Source organism: Epinephelus moara, chromosome 12 (assembly GCF_006386435.1).
Source record: "Epinephelus moara isolate mb chromosome 12, YSFRI_EMoa_1.0, whole genome shotgun sequence".
Lineage (NCBI taxonomy): Eukaryota > Metazoa > Chordata > Actinopteri > Perciformes > Serranidae > Epinephelus > Epinephelus moara.
Genome location: NC_065517.1, coordinates 22,205,868 through 22,232,350, shown reverse-complemented (window position 1 = coordinate 22,232,350; position 26,483 = coordinate 22,205,868). Strand labels below are relative to the sequence as shown.

The following is a 26,483-nucleotide window of genomic DNA, read 5'->3' as shown; positions in this document are numbered from 1 at the left end:
CAGATTTCAAACTGCTATATTTAAAGGTCCAGTGTACAAGATTTAGGGGGATTTAGTGGCATCTAGTGGTGAGAATTGCAGACTGCAACTAGCTGACACTCGTCCTGGTTAGATTTCCCTCAGAGTTCATTGTTCAGGAGGTTTTTACCGGAAGCCAAATATTTACAGAGTTCTCTTCCTCTCCAAAACAAACCGGAAGGTGATTCCTTATTTATTTTCCTTTTGCACTGTCTGCACCGTGGGGTCAATTCGGAGTGAGACGTTGTTTTGAAAACACTGAATAAAGCAGTTTACGGTCAAAAATCTGTGTTTTTAAAACACTGTTCAGTCTGTCACAGAGTTGTTGACTACTTTGGCCGACCATTGACTGTAAAACTAATAGCTATAGCTACCATGACGTCACCCACTGGTTTGGTGACTGTTGTTTTGAAGCTGTTGCAGTCTTGGTTTTTTGAGCCAGAAGTGACCATTTCTGGGCCAGAGGCTGGTGCTGTAGAGAAACGAGGGGTGGATCTGACTGAGAAGTCGAGGTTACAGAAAGACAGCTTGCCACTAAAAGGGGCTTATCCTTAATTATACTTAACTTTACGCCTTAATAAAACATAAATAAATGACTTGTATAAAACTTTACCCCTGTACAGTTGTCACGAAGGGGTAAATTAGCTATAGAGACCAAAACCGTTTTTTGCACCAGGCTATAAACATGTTTATTTCTGCTGTAAAGTCGAGCATTTCAACATAGGGGCTATGTGGACTGATGGGCTTCTGGAGCCAGCCTCAAGTGGTCATTCAAAGAACTGCAGTTTTTGTCACTTCCATGTTGGCTTAATTTTTCAGCCCCAGAGGTTGCTGCTTGTGGCCAACATGAAAACACAAATGGCTCTCTCTAGAACCAGTGTTCGGAGTATATCAATGTAGATATGAATGCCTCATTCTAAGATAACGAAATTACAATGATTACTATTTTTAGGTGATTGTACACTAAAGAAAACACATTTATTATATTTTATTCCATTTATGCCAATATATCCCCCTACACACTGGATCTTTAAGCTGAACAAAGAAAGAAAGTTGCCTTTACATGAGGTTTTTCTGTATCGTTCAGGGTGCTACCAGCCAGGAACAAATGTCCATCACACTCATATACAAGGCCTTTTTCTTTTTAGTAGCAGTCCATATTTGAACCACATTACCTGAACAAATTATTTGGAGTGAAAAGGACGGTGAACAATGAACCTGAACTGTCTGCTGTTAACATTTGTACTCTCAGTGTCATACATGTTTTGTGTGTTTCTCTTTGGTTCAAACACCTGGGTTAAACTGGGGATCTTCATGTGATTATGTTAGTTCCTGTTTCTTCTGAAATATGGTTGATGTGGTTGCTCTTTATTTCCTGCAGTTACATTTTTAGAGGCACCAAACAACTGAAATTCAGTGCTGGAGAAAAGCATCTGTTTCCTCTCCTGATCCGTGTTTAACAGTGTTGATGTATCTGTATCATATGTGAGAGAAATGATGGCTACAGTTGAACCATGAAAATAAGGCCCAGGTTGTAACAAGACAACATTTTCCTTTCTTCATCCTGCCAGCAGTGCAACCTCACATGATGACAAAACGTCAGGATATGAGATTTGTTCTTTTCATCCAACTTCTCTGCAAGAAGGTGAATAAGCTTATGTACCGAAATGTCGAGTTATTCCTTTAGATACTAAAAGAAAAACATAAAGAGCAGACGGGCAGAGGACAGGTCACTTACCACACATCAGGTTATATAGTTCAATGTTTTCAAAAGGAGGCACAACAGTGTTTTCTTTCAATCCTGGACCATAGCCGATGAAGATCGCCTATGAAAAGTAGTTACACATTAACACACTGACATTCATTCATTTTTTTTTGGAGATGTATAGATACAAATGAGAGTGTACTGTGAACTATCCAAACAAAACAGCTTGTGCAATGGAAAGCTTCATTTAACCTCTGTCTGTAAATAGTATGTCAGTAATGTCAGTAAATATTTATAATTACCTATAACAGAGAAATGACCTTACATAACCTTGATGATATAAGTTATGGTTTTTCAATTCTAGGACAGACATTGGTTGGGTGGGCTTGGGATATTTGCAGGTGAGTAAACTCTATTTCAAGCACACTTGACGCTTTTCTTAACTCACAGACCTTTTTTTAGAGAAGTAAGCAGTCTTGTAAGCTAATTATACCAGGTCAAATACCAGTGTAAACCACGTCCGGAAACATACACTGACGTGTTGTGATGACTAACATGAAGGTGGGCAGACACAGACACATGTCCAATTTAAACAAACTCATTCCAAGGCAGACAACATGTAGGCGGAGAGCAACTTCTCACTGCTAGTGTAATTACTGTAGTCGAATACAGTTATAGAGCTACGCAGTATTTTTGTGTCTGTGCGTCATTTCACAGACAGTCATCTCACTTTGGTTTCATTCGTAGCAAATACACAGATATCTTGCATTTAGGCTAACATATTGATTATTAAAACTAGAGACAACAACGGCCAATCAACGTTTAACGTTTATGTTACCGCTGCACTCTAAGACTTAGTATAATAATAAATAACATCCCGAAAAGTGTTAGTCATTTACTTCTCTGCTACTTTCTCTTGTCTGAGCCAAATGTAACTGAAGCTGAAACACTTGTTCTTGAGGAAAATATCTTCACGCTCTCTTATGTATCACTGTTTTCTGGAAGATCAGTTCAACCCCAAAATCAAAAATACATATTTTCATGTTACCTGTAGTGCTATTTATCAGTCTAGATTGTTTTAGTCTGAGTTGCTGAGTGCTGGAGATATCGGCCGTAGAGATGTCTGTCTTCTCTTGAATATACCAGAACTAGATGGGACTCAGCTTGCGGTGCTCAAAACGTTGAAAAAGTACATTCGTAAAACTCATCAGCAAAGTCTCTTTCCAGAACATAAGACCCTGTTACTGAAGATAATTCACAACCTTGTTGTGAGCAGTTTCATGTAGGAACTATTTTCTTTCTACCAAACTAGACCCAACAACCGTTTCACCACGCAGAGAGAAGCATGCATCTACTGCTAGCTCACCTAGCACCACTGAGCTAGCTAAGCTACATCTTGCACTGTCATAAGCAGAGACGAGAGAAGGCAGAGATCTCTACGGCCAATATCTCCAACACTCAGCAACTCTCACTACAACAGTCTAGATTTAAAAACAGCGCTACAGGTAAGAGGATGTTTTTTTATTATTTTGGGGTGAACTGTACCTTTAAGCTCTGCATATTGCAACAACATCCTACAAGTTAAGGATGAAAACTACAAGAAGCTTTCAGGAGTCATCAGGCCTTCTGTCCTGCATTATGTTTTGTAATGTGAACGTGAGTAATCACACTTCCTGTTTTTTTTAACTGACCAGGATATCATGGCAAACATTTATCATGGCGGATGAACACACTGATCTCTCCTTCCTCTGACCTGCATGTTGGTGAAGAGGTTATCTGATCCATGGAATCCGCCAGAGCAGTATTTGAGCTCTCTGCTGTTTCTGTCGAACAGAAAGAGTTAAAAGTTAAAATAAAGGCAAAGACGGAGAGAAATAAACGTTGGAAGCCACAGTTCATCCCAAATAACCTCAATTTCAGGGTCAGGCGAGTTTATTTCTATATAACCTATAAAGAGCAAGTTGTCACACTGCGACTACATTAGTGGACCGATTGAATTCTTCAGCCTGAAACAATTTCCATGATTACATGGTTGCTATCCATCAAAGAAGCTGTACAACTACTCTCTAACATGCCATCCCTCATTCATTATAAATGATTGCTAACACTAATCACTGTGAATTCTTCAACTTCTGTGTGGCCAAAGAAACATTTCTTTTATCGTAAGACATTTGCATTCATTTCCATGACACCAACTGTACTATAATTCACATACAGTAAGACCGGCCAAGTCCTGACCAATTACTGAAATAGCTCTGGTATCTAGAACTGCATGTAAGCTAAATCGAGTCTTTCTTTATACTGTAAATCTGGTCTCTCAAGCATTCCAGTTTGATTCTGTGAAATGCAGTAACATTTTTTCATCACTGAAAGACATTTGACACATTGTAGCAGCACTATGGCTACAGAAGTGCTACATATCGCGACATTTTAGTCCTTTACCAAGCTAAGGAACAGTCTTCATTTGTTATCGAACACTGCCCTTTAATGTCATGAAATTAAATGTACAGGTAGTTTTATATTATTCCTGCACTTAAAATTCTCCAATCAGCTCAAGGAATGTTACACAAAAATAACCAGTTATTTCAAATTAACATGCTTGGGCACCATGCTGTGTTATGTTTCTCCTGACTTGGCTTTGCTTTGCTTCACTTCACTTCACTTTAATGCCCCGTGACCAGGGTCAGTGACATTATTGAAAAGTTCTGTTCCCAGTCAATTAGGAAGCTTATCGTGTTTGCAAGGCCAGCCTCTTCACTGGCTAGCAAGTGGGAAACAGATTTTTCTAGTATCTAGTGTAATAAACAATGAGCTCTTACTGGCCTTATGTTTCTGTCCTTTTGGCTATCTTTATGCTACAGGAAGTGGTTTGGATAGGGTTCTTATATGCATTTTTGAGACCTTTCAAAAAGAACCAGAGGCAATGCGAATACGTGTAACAAAATAATATTAGTTACTCCCTTCTCTTTGCCGATTTTCAACCAGCTTTGTATTAAAACAATGTGGGTAGTATGTGTACATGAACTGTGGTAAACTTCCCTCCACCTATCCAGTGCCTAGATATCCCTCCTCGCCCCCTTCAGTGAAACTCCGCTGGATGACGTAATTTACATAATCCAGCGGTGTTTTGCTGGCTCTCAATCTGATGCTCGAACTACAGGCTGTACGTCCGCACTTTTGTATTGCCTGCCACCCATGCTGCCACTGCGTACACAAAGAGCATAGAAGAGGCTCAAGAGCCAGACCCACCCCTCTCAAATTCTGACCGAAATCTGATCTAACAATGAAACTAGGCACTGTAATAGCGAGAATTTGTGAACAGGAAGTGGGCACCATAATGTTCCCTGCACAGCACAATCGGAGGCCAAAAAAACTGAGTTGCCTATCTCTCACCTCAAATGTATTCAGAAACATGTTTAAGCTTACTGTTTAACTTTAATACAAGATTGTTTGTTACCAGCCGGCCGCCATCGTTTCAAAATGACGTCTTCGCAGTCACCCACGAGCGGGAGCGTTTACTGGTCTGGTGCGGCAGAAAAAACCTCTGCTTGATATTATATATATATATATATATATATATATATATATATATATATATATATATGTAAGATTTAATGTTGGGTTGAACTATGTCTTTATTAGGTTTACTCCCAGACAATACTGCTTTACCTAAGTCTTCTTGACAATGCAGAGTTTAAGCAGTTGGCAGAAGTTTCCCTTGAGGGCTTTCTACCAGAAAAGTACCTCTTGTATAAGGTTAGGAAACTTAAATCACCGCCTCATGGTTGTATGCCACTGCTAACCAGTGAAGTTGCAGTTACAGTTTACAAGCATATCTGTAAAAACATGGATGCTTCACACACATCTTCCCCCTGGCAGCACAGATCTATACAATCACCAGAGTTTCAAGGTGGACACCAGAGATTAGAGTCACCAGTTCAGTAATTGACCAAATGTCTCCCCTTTTGCTCCTGAGTTATGATGTTGCGTAAAGTGTTTTTGTAAACGTAAAGACAGTGGACTGAGGGATGACTTACAGTGCAGCCTGCCACCCTTCCTTCATGTAGAGGTGTCCTCTCTCTATGCGTTTGTTTTTAGCAAAGTGCATCCTTTTGGGGAGGTTTTCTTTGAGGTACGGCCTCATTGGCTGGTCAGAGGTCCTGCACTTCAGAACAGACACAGAAGAGGAGAATCAACACGCAGCAGAGGGAGAATGGGATTGTTTGACGTGAGGCCAAGCAAGCAGATAATTTTTCATTCTTCTTATCAATACAAAAGTCACATTTGGAATACTTCGCATACCGACAGGTTCTTTATCAGGCCTTCATAGTCGACTGAGGAAAGAGACACAGGACAAGGTCAGCCACACTGGTTACAAACAAACTGACATTGAGCGATGCCGCAAAGCTGGAAATTGATGGGAACTCACAGGAAAAGAAATCCCCTGGGAGGGTATTGGGTCTGATGCGAGCAGCCGGACCTTGAATGACAGCAAAGCCAGTGTTGTCCACGTATGATGACACATATGAAGCTTTGTCACAGGAAGCCTCCTCCATGCCTGCAAAAAAAGAGAAAATATTAATTTGTCCTCAGTTTGTTTTGTAAATGGTGAAGATGTAGGTTTGAATTTGTAAAGGTTTTACAAATGTAGCTATGATAGCGTGAAATGTGTGACGTTTGTGCACTGTATGTGCATGATTTATCTTGTTTTTGTCCACTGCTGATGTTGTTTCACTTAAATGTTATTCTTCTTTGGAGCACAAAATGTTAAAATTTACAGCACTTTCATAGATTTATAGTAACAGTGTAACATTTGTTGACATCTTAACACTGATGAATCTGTCTTGATTCTTGTTACTGGTGACTCATTGCAGACTAATAACTAGCACAGCAGGTCAAAATGAATATCTTGTCTTGGAAATGACGTCTTTAGGGAGGATAGCTGGGCATCACCCTGAGCCACATTTACTCCCACACATTGATCTCTAATATACCTAATTACAAGACCGCACATATGGTCTCCAGATGTCCAGAGAAACTTGTCACCAAATATCCTCCCAACACACCACTGAGAACAGATTCTCCCAGTTTACTCCCAGACAACAGACTCATTTTTCATCAGATTTCTCTCTGGCACAGACCTGTAGTTTTCTCCTGTAATAGGTGCAGTGACTCAACCAAATCAAACATTTGTAGATGACACTAAGCCTCTAAAGTCCCCCTCTGTGTCACACAGGCTCTAAAACGATGGTATGTCTTACTACTGTGAAACCACAGAGATTTAGGACGGATGCACCAAGTTTGTTTGTGAGCACATGCACAGTTTTAAATGACAGACAAAGAAAAGGGCACAAAAGGGAAATAGAAAACCACTTCCTCTGAAAAGTGTTGAAAGAATTTGTTTTTGATGGAATTTTAGCTGAAAGACAGGACTCACTGATTGTTTAATCACCTTTCTATCTGTACAATGACACTGTTAACTGTATCACAGTTGTGTGCATGCTGTGTAGTCATCTCACCGTGGTCTGATGTGATTATAATGTTGACACAGTGGTGCAGGTTTCTCTCTGTCAGGCCATCCATCAGCATGCCCAAAATCTTGTCCACTTTTTCCAAGGCCCAGACGACCTGAAGGCACATCATTTAAAACTTTAACAGAGGTCAAGTGTTACTGCCGCAGGAGAACAATGTTCAGGAAAACTGTGACTCTATCATGGCAACACCTCAGGAACAACTTGCTTCAGCAAATAAATAATTGGCAAATTCAATGGATGAAAATTCCTTTGTCAGCATCGTCCATAACCCTGACATTTTTAAATGGGGTTTGGTGTAACAGTTGGAATCGAGGCAAGATACTTTATAAAGCCTATCCCAACTGACACTGGGTGAGAGGCAGGGTACACCCTGGACAGGTCGCCAGACTATCATAGGGCTGACGCATAGAGACAGACAACCACTCACACCTACGGAGAATTTAGAGTCACCAATTAACCTGCATGTCGTTGGATTGTGGGAGAAAGCTGGAGTACCCAGAGAAAAACCATGCTGACATGGGGAGAACATGCAAACTCCGCAAGTGGTCTGCTCTGGCCTGCCTGTCTTTTTTTGTTTTTTAAGGGCGTACTCTGCAGCGCAGGCTGCGCAGCGCAGGTGGACGTGCTGGCTGTCAGAGAGCCCGCCCGCTGTCATAAATGATAGGTGCTTGTCAGCATTTGTCACAACCATTGGTCAAAAAGTTGTTTTTTTTTGGTAGATTCAAGATGTGATTAGTTTGTTTCGCCCGCGCCCGCCCCCAAATCAGCGCGCCAGTAAACTGAAAGCAGTTTGGTTGTGGAGAGTCAGGTGGAGCAGAGAGCAGAGGATGTGTACATGTGCCTGTGTGTGCAGACTGTGCAGTAGGAGCTCTGCAGCTCAGCAGCGCCGTTACAATGGACTGCAAAAAGAGGAAAGGTGGAGCTGAACGGGAGTGAGATAAAAAAAAAAAAAAAAGGGCCATTGTTCGCCTTTGTTTTTACATGGTAGTGAGAACATTGCTACATTGCTTATTTTACTGCACAAAATATTTGGTAGGTCTTCCTGGGTCAAAAATACCTCCACAGGTGGGTTGCAGCGCAGGCTGAAACAGTTTGGGGACCCCTCTTAAGGATAGGCTCTTATCTGTCTAAGTTCAAAAGTTTTCAATATCTATCTAATGTTACTGAAATAAGATCAGATAAGTTGAGGTTGCTGCTGACTTATATTTTTACTTGTTTTACTGTTGCATTGAATATGGGTGTTGCCATATTGATTATGATAAGCTGACATCAAAATAATTTGCTGACAAAATAATACAATCATGTTGTTTAGTTCAGCATAATACCCATTCATATAGGAGTCCTGGTTTATTGAGGGGCACATTTGGTGAGGGTAGGGAAGAGAAAAGCACTGGACTGGAGGACTATGAGTAGGGTTGCTGTTACAGTTGTGTTTAATAGAGTTGTTGTGTGACTGTCAGCCTGGAATAATGAGCTTTGGTGATTACTTAGCCCATATGTGTGTCCGTGCGCACGTGCACGTGCACGTGCACGTGTGTGAGCATGTAATGTGTGGATTGGGTGGCCTGGGTGGATGTATGACTCCCGGCCTGAATTTTTGTCCCAGTCCGGCCCTGCAAACATGTGGTGCAGACATGAACACTCTGGAAAAAGCTGGTTAGAGGAGTTCAGTGGAAGATTATGTCAAGCTACTTGTTCTAAGGGTTAAGAATGAACTTTCTGGTGACATTTTCTGTTCAGTTAAAAGGCAGCTTATAACTACAGGTTTAATGTTTAGTGAGAGACTGACCTGGCTGCTCGTTGGACCATAACGATGTCCTGATGAGTCAGGTTCATCCAGGTACAAAGTGTAGAGGTCGGGTCTAAAATCACAAAGGCAACAGTTTAGTGTGATGTACAGTGTTTTTTTTATGGCAACTCATTACATTATGTTTTAAATGTAAATGAAAATGAACATGTGATACCTTTCTTCCTGAGGTAAACTGAGCCATTCGAACACTGTCGACACTCTCTGTTCAAATGAAATGCTCCTGTGCACAAAAAACATGGAATTAATAAATGCCTTTACTATATGATACCATAAATGTTCCTGGAAATAATTTAACAATGTTTTACATAATGGCATCAATCTTACTTGTCATACAACTTGTAGAAGGTGGGGAAGGTGCCATTGATGTTTACATCAGAGCCAGGCCAGAAGAAGGTTCCTGCTCTCAGTTTCTGACGAATGGCAGTGACCCAGACCTGAGGGGGGGGGAATAGGTGAGGGGAGGATGGGAAAGGAAGGGAGATGAAACAGAAAGGATGGAAATGCAGGAAAGGACAGGACAGGAGAGGACATGAAACAGAAGGAGAAGAGAGGATTGGATCAGAGAGGAGAAGAGAAAATGAAACAAAAGGATAGGAAAGGAGAGGAGAAAAGGATGGGAGAAGAGGAGAGGAGAGGAGATGAGACAAAACGAGACGAGACGAGACAAAAGAAGAAGGGAAGTGAGGAAAGGGCGGGAAAGGAGAGGAGATGAGACAANAGAAAAGAGAAAAAGAAAAGAAATTAGGCAAAAGGAAAGAAAAGGAAAACAAAAAAGAGAGGAGAGGAAACAAAAGGAAGGGAGATGAGGGTGTCAGCTCAGTTCCTGATTAATTCAGACAGGCTAAGCTGTAGTAGAGTAATACCTTATTCATTCATCTCACAGCACAAGTGTTTCATTACGATGAAAGTGTAATTCCTCACAGACCAGCCACGACTGATGGAGATCCATCTGCCTGGCTTCATGTTAAATCGATACCTGTTCTGCAGGTAGCAGTGGTTTATTCATGCAGCAGGCTTGTGAGCATGTTTTGGCAGATGCACTTAGTTGTATTGGTTCATTATGAAGGAGTGCAGTCCAGGAATCATTATTCATTTATTCCCCCCTCCTGGAAAGTCGTATGGTTGCTGCATGGTGTGTTTTTTAAGAGGAGCAGCCTGTCACACAGTTGAGGAATGAAATTTAAGAGGCATCCCATTTAGACGGGAACCACAAAGTGTCTAAACAAGCACAAGTCGCAGCCCTCACAAGCTGTCATTTAGCACGAGCACAATCCATAATTATATCAAGAAGATCATTCCGGGGAGAGGTGATTCTCAGCTATGAAACTCTGCGCTGTCAAAAAAAAATAAATAAATAAAAGGCTATTCGCAGACAGCAAATTACAGCACGGCTTGAGCACAATGCTTCATATTTCTTACACAAGTGGATTAATGTCAGGTTTTCCACAAAATCAGGGTGTGGTTATTCTCATTTATTACAACACAATAGGGTCTGGCTTTCCGATGTGTGAAGGAAATGTTACAAAATCATTGCTCAAACTTCCCTATGGTGACCTTTGCCAATGAAAATACTTTTAAAAGACTAATATTTACCTAACAGTCACACTGCTCCCATTGTACACAATGTTGTGGTCTCACAGATTCACTTACCGGCTCTCCTTGGTACCACTTTGGGTTGAACTTCTCCTCAGTTTTCAAGCTGAAGAAAGCGTTTTGGTCCACATCGTACATCTTGTTATCCACAATCCCATGAGACTCAGGGTAAAGACCCTGCAGAGAGATAGACGCAGTTAAGGTGAGCTGTTTTGATTCTGTGGCTGCAAGGGTTTTAAGTGATTACCTCCCCTCTCCAGCCTTTCTAACCTAAATATTACTGGTAACCACAGCAGTTTATTTTAATTGCAGGGTCTGTTTTCAGCCGAGAGAGGTGAAAGGCACTCTGTAAGCCCCCTGGTTCTGCTGCTGTTCCTCTCCACAAGCACATGTAAGCCATTAAGCCTCCACAGTAATCTCTGTATCACTGTGAGGAGACACTGCCTCTACAATCACAGGGAAACCCCCAAATCTCACACTAGTTCACTGTTGAACTGTGGTACACTAAAAGCAGTGGTGGAAAGGAAGTAAGTGCATTTACTCAAGTAGAATTTTGAGGTATTTTTCAGAGGGAAATATTGTACTAAAGTTACTTTTCAGGTTTATATTAAAACATAATAAGGTAATAAAATAAATAAATAAAATAAAATCAATCTTTTTTGTCTTGTGACCTCTTACAAAAAAAACGGGGGCTCTTGCTACTTTTAGACATCACTGTGCGAGATGTTAGCAGAACCACAAAAGACATTTTTCCTTTAAACCTCCCAGTTGGTTTGAGACCCAAGGATATAAAACTTAAGCAAAGATGAGAGAATATTACAAATTAATAGGAATTTGTTACAATGAGCTTTGTTTTTTCTTCTTTCCTGCCCCATTAATTAACTCACGACCCCTCAGATTTATCTGGTAACTGTCTGACGTGGGCCCAAGCCCTTGTTTGACAACCACTGCACTAAATTCTGATGCCCATCCAGTGGAGAAAACTGGATAAAGTGCACCACTGGGGTGCCCTTGAATAAAGAAAACATGATAAAGTGCTCTCTAGGATGCCCTTCCAGTAGAAAAATGTGATGACATGCACAAGGGTGCCCTTACATTGAAAGAAACATGACAATGTGCCCTCTTGGGTGCCTCCCTCCAGTGGTAAAAACATGATAAAGTGCCCCCTAAGATGTCTTTAAATGGAGTAAAAGTGATGAAGTACCCTCTAGGGTGCCATTCCAGTGGAGACAGCATTCTTTAGTAATCTCTAGGGTGGACTTAAAATTGAGAAAACATGATGTGGTGCCCTACGTGCCAGAAAACTTTCTGTGCACTGGTGCCCTTTTTACTTTTTCCGCCCCTGACCCTCAGACAGCCAGAGTCCGCCCCTGATGTAATATATAATATGTGTAAATCACGGTCACCATTTTTCTGCAGAACGAGTACTCTTTGATATTTTACTGTCAGTGCTTCTCTTTTGAATAGAAGACTTTTATGAGCTCTTCTTACACCACTGACAAAACAAGTCAGACAAAGCAATCTGTCATATAAATCAGCCCCTGACTCTGTGAGCTAACCAGGAAAGACTTACAGTCACAATGCTGTAGTGGTTGGGGAAGGTCTTTGTGGGATAAACAGGCCTCATGTATGGTGTTGTGACTCCAGTGTTTCCTGCAACACAGTTATGTTCAGTCTCGGGATGCACAGTAAACCACGAAGAGCTGTGGAGCCAACAATGTCAGGGACTTACGTAACTTGTTGATGATAGGAAGGTGGCTGGCGTGATCTTTCAGGTACTCCGCCCTGAAACCGTCCAAGGACACCAGGATGAGAGGGGACCTGTTAAATCTGGGAGGGAAGACAGAGAGGAAGAGTGATGCTTTACGTTGACACTGAGGTAGGGTTGGGAAAGGGAAATGGAATAATTACTCAGCAGGAGATATCTTTGGCACCAGTACTGTACCAACAGTGTTGTACAGTAGGGCTGTGTAGGCAGAGTACAAAGCAGCTCTTTGACTGAGCAGGAGGGAAAAAAGTGAAATCACAGACCACACAAACACACAGAGGAGAAGGAACAGGAAGAGTAATGTGAATCTACTGATAGTATATCAAAGAGGGTTCTGTTGGTCTCTGCAGATTTGTTTGTTGCCCAGACTGAAGCACGGCCCTTTTCACTGGGAGCACTACATTAATTTGATTATCTGCAAGAGTGACAGATTAATGCTTCATAACTCGTGATAAGTTATATAACTATCTTATCGCAGCTACACAGGGCTGTGAATATTGACCAGAAGTATCGAATAGTGTCAAGAAACACAGGTTGCCGTTAAATGATTGGTCAACACTACAATGACCACTCTCGAGTTACATACATAGTCATCAATCTATCATTGACATAAAACTGATTGTACATATATAATAAACAGAAGTGCTTAAGCATTCCATTAATTGATGTCTAATTAGACAATAAAAACAGGAATTATTTAAAAAAAAATCTTAATTAAAAATAATTAAATTGAATTATTCATAAATGATATTCAATAATAAATAGAGGAATTTTAATAGCATTTTTGATTGAATATAGTGACTAAAAAAGTAAATTAATTGGTCAAATTAAAATGGGTATTTTAAGAAAAAAGACGATCAATAAATATATTATTTAATAAATAAATAAATAAATAATGGAATTTCAAATTCAATTTAAAAATGCTGTTTCGGAGGGATCAATGAATAACTGGATTAAAATGAATTAATCAGCAATTCCTATACTTTGGTCCTTGCAAAATAATCTGTATATTCAACAAATTAACACGTTAAAAAAATGTTTGCCATCAGCACTTTCCACAAGAGCTTCCTCTTTGCGTGTAAAGGCCAAGCCCCACATTAAAATAAACGTGTGGTTTTGTCAACACAAACAATACAAACAAACCCAAGAGAACAAGTGACTTTGATATAAAAAAACGCAGACAACATTCATTTGTTCAAAGATGTTTCAAAACCAAAAGAAGCCTCATTTGGAGCCACAGGTTTTTCTTTTCCATCGTCTAACGAGTCTGTCTGGGGTTACTCCCTTACCAAAGCAGAAACACACTCACACATGTGACCACACACTCACCACTCACAAACACATGCCTGATTACTCAGAGTTATTAGCCGGGTTTCCATAGAGACAGTTGCTTTTTTCCCCCACTAAATCAACACCATCATAAAAAACAAGAATTATGTGTTTGGATTATTTACACACTTCTAAAAAAAAAAAGAGAGTGACAGAGAAGTCTTTCTATTTTTCTCTGTGGTCACAGTTTAATTTCCACTAAGAACCGCCTACTGAGAACAATAAGCTCAACTCAGTCAAACTGTGGGAGTTACAGCTGAAACGCTTCATTCTCGACACTAAAACATGCCACAAGTTATCGTACAGAGGAGGACAGCAGCTTCTGTGATCCAAACCAGGCCAGATGGGATGTAAGGTATTATTTTCCATTAAAATCATGTCAGTTATCACATTACAACAGCATTACAGGAGTATTACATTACCCAGGTGGACACTGTGGGAGATGACTGTCGGCCGATTCCTGCTGTAGCCAGAGTTCTCCTTCTGCGGGGAAAAGAAGAGCACTGTCAGTAAAAAAAAGGTATGCTTCAGGGTGCCGAGTAGCACACCTGGTGGCATCCCATATGCAAAGCCTACATTCTTGCTCCAGCGGCTGCAGATTTGATTGTGACTTTCTAGCCCTTTGCTGCATGTCATCCCCTCTCTGTCCCCTTATCAAATGAAAGCACCCCCGGCCAAAAAACAAACAATAAAAAATAGGTATGCTTCTAGTTGCATACAATATATTTTCCTGACCTAATGTTAATGTGCAGTAACAACAACACTGATGTCACGAATGGCGAGAACTGTGCTGACCTTTAATGCCCCCCCAAATATATTTATGATATGAATGTTTTACAAAGGAATAAACTGTTTTCATGTAGGATATTGCTTCTCTGCGGGCGCTATTCAGGCTTGCCAATGCTAACACCATGTGTGAGAGGCACACTGGGACTATGGTTAACCAGTGTCCTGCTATTTTATACTTGTCATGGCAATTGCCACCACAGCCAGGGGGTCAACATACGTAACAAACCCTCAGAGTCTTGCCTATTTCATCATGGTTAGAGAGGGGTTACTCTGCTGGACCAAACTTTCAAATCCAAGCGAACAGACTGAAGCTTATTCTGAGCAGAAAAGGCAGTTTTTATACACAGTATGTGTTTTGTTGGAAAAATCTTCTGTGTTGACATCATATGCTAAGACAAATGAAAGTGATTTAGTGTGCAGCACAGAGTTCAGTACTCAAAAACAGATCTAATCTGCCATATCACAGCCTCTGTGGGTGTGGTTTGACCCGTAAAAGACATGACATCATGTTTTTCCAACTGAGCATGAGTTAGGCATGAGACAGTGGGCCCCTGGGCCTCACTACCTCTCCTACATAGGGACAAAACACACAGACTTTTTGGGTGGTTTTGCATCTTACTGCAGTTGTTACGCATCTTTTGTGGTTCTGCGTCTCTTTGTGGTCCTTTTGTGTTTCATTGTGGTAATTCTGTGTCATTTTTGGCTGATTTGTGTATATCTGCAGTCATTTTGTGTCCGCTTGTAGTTGTTTTGTGTCTCTTTGTGGTTGGTTTTTGTCGCTTCATGCAAATTTTGTGTCATTTTTGGTTGGTTTCTGTATATTTGTAGTCATTTCGTGACTCTCCGTTGTTGTTTTGTCTGTTTTTGTAGCTATTTTTGTGTCTCTTTGCAGTTCCTTTGCATCCCTTTGTGGTCTTTTGTGTCTCTTCCTGGTCAGTGCATGTTAATTTGGGTGACATTTTGCAGGCAAAGGCAAGAACCCCGGACACTGTGGGCCCCTGGGTCTGTGCCTAGTAGGGGCGATCAGTAAACCATCCATTCAACTGAGCCCTGCTGACTTCAAACCAGTGAGAAACACATAAACAAAAACTGAGATCCCAAAATCTCTCATGTAAAATAGCCAACATTGTTAAACTTGGACGGAAGATCTTGGATCCCATCAGTCACAGTAAGAAGTTGATTGTGAAAATAAGTTTTCAGAGCCTTTAACATCAAATTAAAGGCTCTGTATGTAAGAATGTGGCCAAAACGGTTACTGCACTCAAATTCAAAATACTGCCGCGAGTCGTGTCCGCCCCCCCTCCCCTACAGATTCGAGGTTGCTGGACAGCAGCACGCTGGAGACTGATTTGTTTGCCCATGGGCGGCTGCCGTGGCAGGGCNAGATCAGTATGTTATATGAACATTATTCCTTAGTCTCTGTGACATATTAGGAGGATTTTATGACTATTTGCTTTAGATTTCTTACATATAGCTCCTTTAAATGGCATTATTGAGTCATTTCAGAAGCACACAAGAGGAAGTGAAAGTCCAGCAATGCCACACTGTCATCCACATATTCATCAGATGACTAAATACAGAGAGGGACTGAAGGTTTCGTCTGCTTCCTGGCCAGTGAAGTTTTCCACTGTTCTTTTTTTTTCTTTTAGGCAAGAAGAGCGCACAACTCTGTGAACCACATGAATATGTTGCGTAATGACATGAATGGATAACAGCACACACAGACTCTATTAACAAAGACAAAACACTCAACCATCACATTTTTAAATCAGATTTTGTGCAGGACTTGACGTGTTGTCATACCACAGAAACCATCTGGACTTTGTTCACATGGAAACAAAACAGGGAGAGAAAACAGCTAAAGAGGTTTGACCATTTCACTACTGACCACATCGTATCATCTGAGGAAATACATGCATGTGAAACAAGAGAAATCACTGTCTTAGACCCATTTTGCACGTGACATATCAACAACTACATTCACAACATGTAAACCTGCACTAATTATTATTTTTGGACACTTGGGGACAGTACACACAAAATTGATATATGTCATGCTGAACACTAGCAAACAGATGCTTATTTGCACATCCAGCTGACACAGAGGGCATTAATCAGGAGTCGTGTTTCTGACCATCTGACAAATATAAATCAAATATTTACTCATATGTTCGCTCTCAGCCAACTTCTGAAGGGAAATATCTGTCTCTCTTTAGCTGCTAAATGCTTCGCTATGTTCACAAGCTTGCAGCTAACTTTATCTGCCTGCAGAGTAAGTGTCAAATCTCTTTTGGATCATTACTACAAGTGACCACCTTTACATTAAACGCAGTCATGTGACCCATTCTTAGTATAAACACACTGATCTGTGCAGCTTTAAAGACACATTGAGATGAAAAATACATCTCCCAGGCTGCAAGAGTCCCTGAGTTAAGTTAACAAAATCTCTCTTTATCTCTCTGATTTTTATGGCTCATTTTGAACACTACATGAATGTATCCAATCAAATGTGGGGTGCCTAGCTAAGCCCACCAATCATAAAACCACACTGACTGTTAGCTCCTGAGTAGCTAGCACAGCAATATCACAATAAGAGGTCTGTGTTTACATTTCAGATGGCAAAACTTTGTTTACATTTCCAAAGAATGTAGTTGAGGTCTAAATTATTCATTCAACTCTCATCCCCCTCCCTCTTTCTCGTTCAGATCTAATGAGGCGGGTGCGGGAGGCGTGGGTGAAGCTCTGTGCAACACTCCATTAAAAGCACAAAATATGGAATGTAAACGAAAGATAAAGTTAAGTTTCTGGGGAGGAAAAATAGGGGAAGGGGGTCACATAAGTACATGACCAGGAGGAGACGAGTGAGTCTCATTCTGGTGTTGCAATAAGGCGTGATTTGAATGTATTTGTCAAGCACTGTAACACAAACCTAATAAAAACACAACATATCCTCTATTGTTTTCTCCAGAGCAGCTCTGCAAGCATTTGGAAACAAACTAAGTCTTGCTTGAGGACATTCCCACAGATGGTTTGACTCTGCACAGGAAGCTCTTGGCCATTTCTTTCCCCTTTAAAGCAACTGCCTTCCCAATAGCATCAGTCAAGCCTGCTGGTGACTGGACACATGACAGAGGGAGTCTTAGCATGTCAGTGAGAGCCCCTCTTCACTGCCTCTCGAGGCCAGCAGTGTGGTTTGGACCGAACACGGGGATGCTCTGTCTCAGGAGACAAGTTGCTGTGGTCTGTAATCCACGGGAAAGCCCACTCTCAGCAGTTCATACTACATACTGTCAGCCTCGAGGAAGAAGTAAAGTCCTGAGGTTATTTTTATTTCTTTTTATCTGTTTCCAAAGGCCTCACCAAGAAAGCAGCGTTACAAAAAAAAGCTCCAACAAAGCTGCACAGATGCAAAAAAAACACCAAAATAAGAGTCCGGGTGAGTGCAAAGTCAAGATTTATTCTTTCCATATGGCTTTCATGTTAGCTGGGTGGGAAATATAAGTTAAAGGGAATGCCACAGCAGAGAGAGCACCCCGCCCTGGGCCGGGGACAGTTGCCCACAGTCACCACCACTGCCCCCGAAATGGAAGAGGAGTGTTTTGGCACGGTGGTTTGCAACAAAGAGCACACTGAAGCTACTGCCCACGTCTAACCAGAGGGAAGCTATAGCTGCAGAAAACATGCAAACTTCGGGTGAACATTCCTCTTTCACTTAAATGTGTGTTTATGACGTGTTTTGCAGGAGTGGGCAAAAAAAAAAAAAAAAAAAAACTTGAATCACACCACCTTGACAGAAACATATCCTGTGGATAAATCAAACCCAGTCTCAGAAGGTAACATTCACCTCTGTGTTTCTCTTCACCGGCTGGCTGGTTGGTAACTTGACCCTCCTTCAGTGTTGCTGTAAATACTTCCCGTTTAGAGTTTCTGACGAACCTACAGTTAGCAAGATCTACATTCGATACACTTTCTGGCAGCACAAACAGCAGGTTTGCAGCCTTGCAGTGGGAGAATCCAGTTGTTCCTCTGCCCACTAACAACTTGTAGCATGTATTTTCACCAGCCTTTACAAAATAAGTGCTCCAGAGTGAAACTTGAGATGGTTATTTCTGTCTGTCTCTCTTGTTGCAACCAAGGTTTCTTCATTCACTCTGTGCTGTAGAGTGAAAACCATGGCTCAGAGGGAGCTCAGTCAGAAATATAATATAGTATCGGTAATATTTACATGTGAGTGAAAGCAAGAGCAGATGAGCAGTTTGAGATTTGGGAATGAAATCTTAAATCTGTGCAAAAAGGGGACAGATTTTCCAAATTAAAGCCCATATTTTTGTATTTTCTGACCTGTTAGTAAGTGGAATAGTGTGAAACATAGCATCGCAGTAACATGAGTGTCCTTGTGAGTGTGCATGAGATGCACAACATGCTCTATTGTGATACTAGTGGTCAAGATTACCTTAAAACTGCAGCCTAACTATATTGTAACTAACTTATGTTACCCTCTGAAAAACCCTACAGCTAGTGACTGTGCTGATGGATACTTACAAGGTGTGGAAACACCATAAGAAACATACAAGCTGTTAAATCAAGACAATAAAATGGCCAACAGTGCCTACCTTTCCCATTATTGCTCTTCTTCAGAGAAAGAACCACTGCGAGGATGATCACCAGTAAGCACAGCAGCAGAACCTGAAGCCAGAGAACAAATTTTTGGATATGTTTAGGTTAAGGTCACTGAAGGTATTATAAATCAAATGCAGCTGTCAACAAACATAAAAGAAGATGTTCAGATTGAACTCCTGGCTCTGGTGAGTACAGGGTAAAAGAAACAAAGCTCCACAAAGTCTAACACTCTGTGTTTAATAATGATCAACAGTGTTCTTCAAATAATGTCCCACTGTTATAAATGATGATGGAAAAACATTTTATCTGATAGCTGTTAGTAACCACTGTCACTTGCTGCAAGTGGAAACTGAACAAATAATCATCATCATGGTATTCTGAATGATACTGTGGTGAAAATGAATTTGGCAAAAAGCTTGTTCTCCTGGCACTCCAGACACACTCCAGTGTCAGCTACATGCCTTGCGACCATAATATAAACATAGTGTGACCAACTTCTGGCTCCCTTAGAGAAGCAATAAATCAAGACATTTGGAGGAATCATAAACAACAACAGAAAGTGTGCTGTGACTACACAACAGACAGATTTGTTATCCTGTGTTGGCTCTAGAGACAGCAATGTGGGTTGTTCAGTCCACCACTTTGGTCCGGAGTAAGATACCTCAACATCTATTTAATGGACTGCCGTGAAATTTAGAAGAAACATTCATGTTCTCCAGAGGATGAATTTTACTGACCTTGGTGATCCCATGACTTTTCCTCTAGCGCCACAATGGGGCTACAATTGTGGTTTTTAGTGAAATGTCTCAACAACTACTGGATGGATGATTCTGACATCCATGTTTCCCTCAGGAGGAACTGTAAGAGCTTTTGTGATTCCCTGACTTATTATCGATTTTAGTTTGTCCAATACTTTGGTTTATGATCAGGTTTATAACCTGAAAACTTAATGTACTGCCCATAATCATCAGCTGCACTTTATGTGTATCGGTGATTAGCAAATGCTAACATGCTAAGCTAAGGGTGCCCTTAGAAATACTCACTCCATGTGCCGGAACGCACTCCAGCACAAACTGGACCATTTGTAAGGTATGATTTGGAGCGCTATTGATCAGTTACCCAGAACATCGCACACTTAAGGTGGCAGAGCGCACTCTGGGTGCTCTGACTAGGGAGAAGGAGCACAAGGGCACCAAGTGGAGTGTATGTGTGACTAACTTAACTGTTTTTAATCAGTGTAGAAGTAGAATGCACCGTTTCTTTCAACAACAGGACTCTAATATTAGAATAGAGCGTCAGACTGGATTGACGAACGCACCCTAAGATGGTGAACGTTGCGTATTATCCTCTAGACTTTAGCACGTTAGCATTGCCATTGAGAATCTTAGCATGCTGACTTTAGCATTTAGCTCAAAGCAGCACCACTGTGCCTCACAGCCTCACAAAGCTGCTAATATGGCTGTACACATAAAGTCTTACTATTTGGATTATTCTTCTATTTGGTCATTTTTTGGTCAGTCTCCAATCTTTATTTAAGATGGGATAAGAGTCTTGCAGAGCTGAGTGAAGGTGGGCCTGCTATTTATTTCCTTAACCCTGCCCAGTGTAACCTAATGATTTCCACTTTCTCCAGTATACCGTCTCCAACTGTCTGGATGTTGGTCTTGGCTCTCTCTAACTGAAAAGTCAAAGGAGGTTGTGGGTCTCTCTGCTTCTTCCTATATCAGCTGCTCGGCTCATATCTGCCCAGAGATGGCTGCTCACTTCGGGGCGAGGTGCAATCTTATCATTGCCACCTGTTTTGAAGCTCCTGCTACACCCACACAGGGCCTGCAGCGGTTATTGTGGTCGTTTAAGTAGTGTGGAGTTTATAAAACGGTATCCTGCCAGTCTGAAACGTCTCCCTAGTCCCGTAAGTTGGTGGTTTTCAAATTGTTAAGCTTATGCCACCTCAAAATGAACACGTCGGTTTGATAGAATTACAACATGTCCATTGCAGTCCATGATTTGACCAGCTTGTGACCCCATTGGGACCACGTGCAGGGCCCTGACTAAAGGGCAATGAGCAGTAGCTTATTGCCCTTTAGCTGGAAGTGGGGCTGTAAATGCTTTCTCATCACATGACATCCTCTTCCTCCTGTCTCTCTAAAAAAAAAAAAATATTTACTTACTAAGCAAAAAATATTCCATTACGTCCTTTTGACGTAATGTTTTTCTGCTTCAAGAATCCTACTTCCTCAAGAGAGCCATAAATATATAATCTTATCTTACAGTATCTTAACAAGTCACAGGAATCATTAAAGTTATTTATAGGCTGGTGGTAAAGACTGTTTATATTTGCTTTCGTTATCTTAACTACTCGGATATCTGTTTTCACTTAAAATGTGGAATATAAAACCTTTTTTTCCCAATGCAGACAAATATATATCTGTTTTCCAAACTAAATAATACACATAAATCCAACTGGAGCTCACTTGTAGGAGGATGTATAAACCATGTTGATATACACAGGGAGCAAATTCAGTTGTGGCCGATACTTTTACTTGTTTTAAGACAAAGACAACCATCCGACTCAACACTACATTATATACTTTAATGCTGTGCTCATTCATGCCCTTTAATTTAATCACTATAAAAGCTGTAGTGGAGCGCTGTTAGTCTCAAAAGCAAGACTGTAGGGAATCATCACCCACGAGTAATCCATTTAGTGTGATTCACATACGCGAGAATTCCTAGACGGGTATGAAAATATGCTGCTGTGTGTGCGTGGTGTCTGGGTATGTGCACTTATTTTCTCCAGCTATAGGTGGAAGAAAGTGAGAGACCTGGATTGCATGGGCTCCTTGGGAAAGACGTGGTCTTTGTGGGTTGTGAAAGTAAACAGTCTGTCTGGTGGAAACCTACTTGACTCAGACTGAAACACACGACAACCTTCAGTTTTGCCTCTATTGTCTACTGGTCAAAGATCTGATTAGACAGAGAGGAGTCAAAATCAGACTGCAAGAGCAAAATAAAGTCCACAAAAAGACACAAAAAGTAACCCCCATGTTAGAGAACAAAGCAGCCCTGCTTCGTGGCTTTCGTCCAGAGATGTTGCAGTCAACCTTTTGCAAGACCTTACATAACACTTCAGTGTAACAAGTAACAATATCACAATTACTACCAGCTGTATGGTGACTGGTGTGTGACAGGACAGACTGTGAATATTATTGTCTAGACTTTGCCACATGTGTATTTAATTAGTATAAAGCAAACAGCAGCTGCAAACTACCTGTGGCTTACACACGAGTTTGCTTGTCAACAGTTTGAAAAGTGTTTACTGTAATGTGATTTCTGACAGTTTATTTCAGTGATGAGGCAGATGAGTGGATATACAGCTACATACAGTACAGTATCTCACTTAAAATGTGCCATTGGGCCTAATATATCAATGTATTTCATTCTTTTACTGTAAAAAGCTCATCTTTTGCTGATATAGCCCCGACCACAGCTAAATAAAAGCAGCATCTAATACATATAATCACATTTTTTCTTTGCAATTCCTTCAATTATGGTTTTAGTCTTTATGTAAAGCCTCAAATGTATCCCAGATTTAGTTTCTCTGTAGAGTTTGTGTGGTTTGTCTAAATGCCTCATGGACAAAAATGGCTGTTGTTGTTTATGTGACTTTTCCTCGGTGACGACAATAAAATTCTAGAGAATACAAACAAAACAGCCATTCTACCGTGCAGGCAAATTGTCATTCAGATTATAAGGTAGATAGAGGCAGTCAGTGAAAGACAGCTGGGGTTGTTGTTTGGTCTGAAAGCGGCTCTCAGCTGATTTAAATCCACAGCAGCATTGTCTGCTATGTGAACGTTTCCCTCACCTCCACATTATTAATTCAAAGCTCAGTTGTCATCACACATGCTGTATGGTGGACACATTTATCCAGATAATAACCTTACAGTGCCATATGATGTTTGTACAACTGGAACTGATTCTCTGAACACAGCAGTATGCAAAGATGTCAAAACAAAATAGACCTGCTAAAACTCATTTATCAGTAACTTTTATCATAATCTATTAATTGTTTATTTTATGAGGAAAAAAGCCAAACATTTCATTTGATAGTAGTGGGTCTCAAATGTGAGAATTTGTTGCTTTTCTTGTCCTTACCTTTGAGTGAATTTAATATTTTAAGCATTTTGGATTGTTGGTCGCACATAACAAGCTATGTACTGTAGGATATCACATTGTGTTGTGTTGTTTTTCATTGTTTTGACATATTTTGACCCTTTATCAAGCAAATAATTATGCAGTTAATTAAATAATGAATCAAGAATATAATCAACAGGTTAGTTGGTAATGAAAATATCTGTAAATTGCAGCTCCAAAACTAAACGTATGGTGATATTCTTCTCTTTTTGTCTGTGTCCCCTTACTGCAACCCCCTTAAACACCAGAATACACACTGGAAATAGTTAAGTATTGCATGCTCCCTTTTTCTCACTGCACCAAACTTTCAACTGAAACTTGACTCTTTTGTGTTACAATACGCACTGTGATCCGAAAGGTCCTGTCCTGCTTTGCACGAACAACTGTAGCTCATCTTCACCTGCAGAGACACTTCTGGCCTCTGTCTTTTTGCACTGGAGTGAAAACATTTGGTTCGCACATTCACACTGCCAGTGCTAACAGTCTTGGCTGTTTGACAGCTGGGGATTAATTACAGCGGGGGTAAACAGTGCATAAATGTAGGTCTATGGGTGTGTATTTTTGAATTCTTGTGATGTATGACTTTGCAATAAAGTCATATACTGTCACTTGGGCTGCATCTAATGATTATTTTCATTATCAGTTAATCTGCAGATTACATTAATGATTCATTAACTGATCATTTAGTCTATGAAATGTCAAAAATTGTAGAAAATCTTGCCATTTAAGCTTAACTGATATCTCCAAATGTCTTGTTTTGTTCTACCAAAAGTCTAAAACCCAAATAAGTGCAGTTTACAATCAAATTTGACAAAGACGATCAGCAAATCCTCAAATTTTAGAAGCTGCAACAAGAGCATGGTTGGCACTTTCTCAGTATTTTGGCTAGAAAAGGTCTAAAACATTAATTAGTTATCAAAGCAGATGCTTTGATGATTTCCCCCCTCTAACAGTCACTATAAACTCAGAATCTAAGGGGGTTTATGGGCACATTCCAAGTTTACAGACACATTTTATGGTCCTATAGAAACACTGAAAAGCCTTTTAAAGATATATTTGGGTGACTATAAAAAGTCTTTTGAGCACCACACAGACGCACTAAAGTTGCTTTTGATAATATGGTTAAAATGTGCAGCAAGACCAAATAAGTTTAAGTCATGAAAAACAATTTTTGTGATGTTTCCTGTAGGACTGTTGAATTAATAACATGTGGCCTTCAAACATTGTAGTGTAGAGAAGAAGTCATATATGAAGGTAGGTGAGTATAAGCTGTATTGAACGTACCCCAATGATGATTTTCCAGAGGTTATTCCTCTTCTTTCCTCGTTCAGTGTTTCCCCTTTGACTCTCCAGCTCTGGTGTCCCAAACAAAGACGCAGCCTGTTCAGCCGAGCGGTCCTCTCCTTTGGTTACTTCCATGCTGCTGAGCGCTGCAAACTCCTGCCAGTGTTTTCCAGGAGGGAGTGAGTGGCACACAGACCTTTACCCTGGCTGAGGAGTATATGCTGTGTGTAGGATATGACCCCTCTGCTCAAGTGTAGCACCGCCTTGTTCCTTGACGTCTCCAAGTTTGCAGAGCAGCAGCAGCATGTGATTGATCTGCGAGAGAGTTAGAAGCTGCGGGGCTGATTAAAGAAAGCTGAGCCGACCTCAACACTCTGCTATTTTGGCTCAAGTGTCATTTTCCAGTGAAGTCTGTTCACTAGTAAAATCAGATGCTTTGGCCACTTTAGGAAAGAGTTGGAGCCATAATGAAAAAATATACAAACATATACATGATATTTATGTAAATACGTGCCTCAAAAGTGTTATTCACATTTAATGTTTGAGCTGTAAAAACGAACAAACTAACTGTCAAACAGCTGCTGAAGAACTTCAATAAATACTTACTGTGAAGTGACTTAACGCTGCCGCCATCTTGTGGTCAGACTGGAGTGGTGCGCTATCCCTAATAACATCCAAAGATGACAGTATAATTTGGGCACATGGAAGAAGTTTGCCTGATGGGCTTTCTATTCATTTTAACTCAAAAACCACGATTCTTCCCCCGTCTCACAGAAGGGCCCCGAGGCAAACTTCCCCTAACAGCCCAAAATGGCGTCTGGGACAGTTGAGTCCTATAAAATTACTTGCTAAAGTTATATCCAGCAGCTGGTTAGCTTTAGTTATGCAGTTAACATTAGCCTGTCTCACTCCAACGGTTACAAAAACCATCTACCGGCTTCTATAAAGCTCAATAACTTACAGGATATATCTCGTTTGTTTAACCCGCAATAAAACATAACATTATTGGGGTTAAGTGCCACACTGATTGGTAGCTCTGGTTTGTTGCTAGGCAACCAGTCATAGGACGTGACTGCTCGACTGTTCTGGCTAGCTGTTCAAAGCTAAGCTAAGCTAACTGGCTACTGCATACATTCACTTTACCCATAAGAGTGGTATCAGATGTCTAATTTAACTTTCCGCTAGAAAGCTAATAAGGACATTTTCCTATATGTGGTTCTACTCCCTTAGTTATTTGGTCTTTCAACCATCAGAACACGGCGAAAAATGTCTGTAAAAATCAGGGCGCAACCCGGATATTGGGAACACCGACTTCCGCTAGCTTAGCTCGCAGTTGAAACAATGGGGTGTCCAGTTTGTTTTGTCACTAGAGTGTTTTGTCCAAACAACTGTCCAAATCCCAAAGATATTTAGCTTTCAGTTGCATAAATAGAGCATCAAATATCACACTGAGAACAAATGAAGATTTAGGTTTTTTTTTTGTTAGAACAAAAATGACTTAACTAGTTAAAATATCAAAATAGTTACCCATATTTTTTGTCCTACATATGGCACTTGGAATTACCATGACCTGGATGACTGAGAATCTTCACCAGCAACTGAAAAATAGTTTCAGCTGTAATTCACATTGCAGCATCATATCTTGCAGGTTCACATTTGTTTTAGGCTTTATGAAATTTAGCCTAAGGCAAAAATGATTTAGGCCAGGCCTATTCAACGGCGGCCCACGGGCCACATCCAGCCCAGTTTATATATTGACTTTGCTGTTGTAAACATGGCTTTTGCTGCCATAGACTGTATAAAAATACGTCCTATGTATTTTCCTAAACACTTGAC

General features: G+C 40.6%; 1 protein-coding gene across 1 annotated transcript in view; it reads right to left on the bottom strand.

Annotated features, from left to right (window-relative positions):
* The window catches only part of enpp1 (ectonucleotide pyrophosphatase/phosphodiesterase 1), a 38,197-nt gene extending 13,199 nt beyond the window's left edge, over window positions 1–24,998 (bottom strand). Inside the window, exons 1-15 of the mRNA XM_050058234.1 lie at window positions 24,648–24,998; window positions 19,160–19,232; window positions 14,180–14,240; window positions 12,393–12,490; window positions 12,234–12,313; window positions 10,718–10,837; window positions 9,392–9,501; window positions 9,222–9,287; window positions 9,047–9,119; window positions 7,243–7,351; window positions 6,153–6,281; window positions 6,026–6,057; window positions 5,761–5,888; window positions 3,477–3,546; window positions 1,757–1,844 (exon numbers count right to left, since the gene is read on the bottom strand). Of these exons, the coding sequence (XP_049914191.1) occupies window positions 1,757–1,844; window positions 3,477–3,546; window positions 5,761–5,888; window positions 6,026–6,057; window positions 6,153–6,281; window positions 7,243–7,351; window positions 9,047–9,119; window positions 9,222–9,287; window positions 9,392–9,501; window positions 10,718–10,837; window positions 12,234–12,313; window positions 12,393–12,490; window positions 14,180–14,240; window positions 19,160–19,232; window positions 24,648–24,782 (1,372 nt within the window). The 5' untranslated portion in view covers window positions 24,783–24,998. The remainder of the gene's footprint in view (window positions 1–1,756; window positions 1,845–3,476; window positions 3,547–5,760; window positions 5,889–6,025; window positions 6,058–6,152; window positions 6,282–7,242; window positions 7,352–9,046; window positions 9,120–9,221; window positions 9,288–9,391; window positions 9,502–10,717; window positions 10,838–12,233; window positions 12,314–12,392; window positions 12,491–14,179; window positions 14,241–19,159; window positions 19,233–24,647) is intronic.
* Window positions 24,999–26,483: the final 1,485 nt, after the last annotated feature.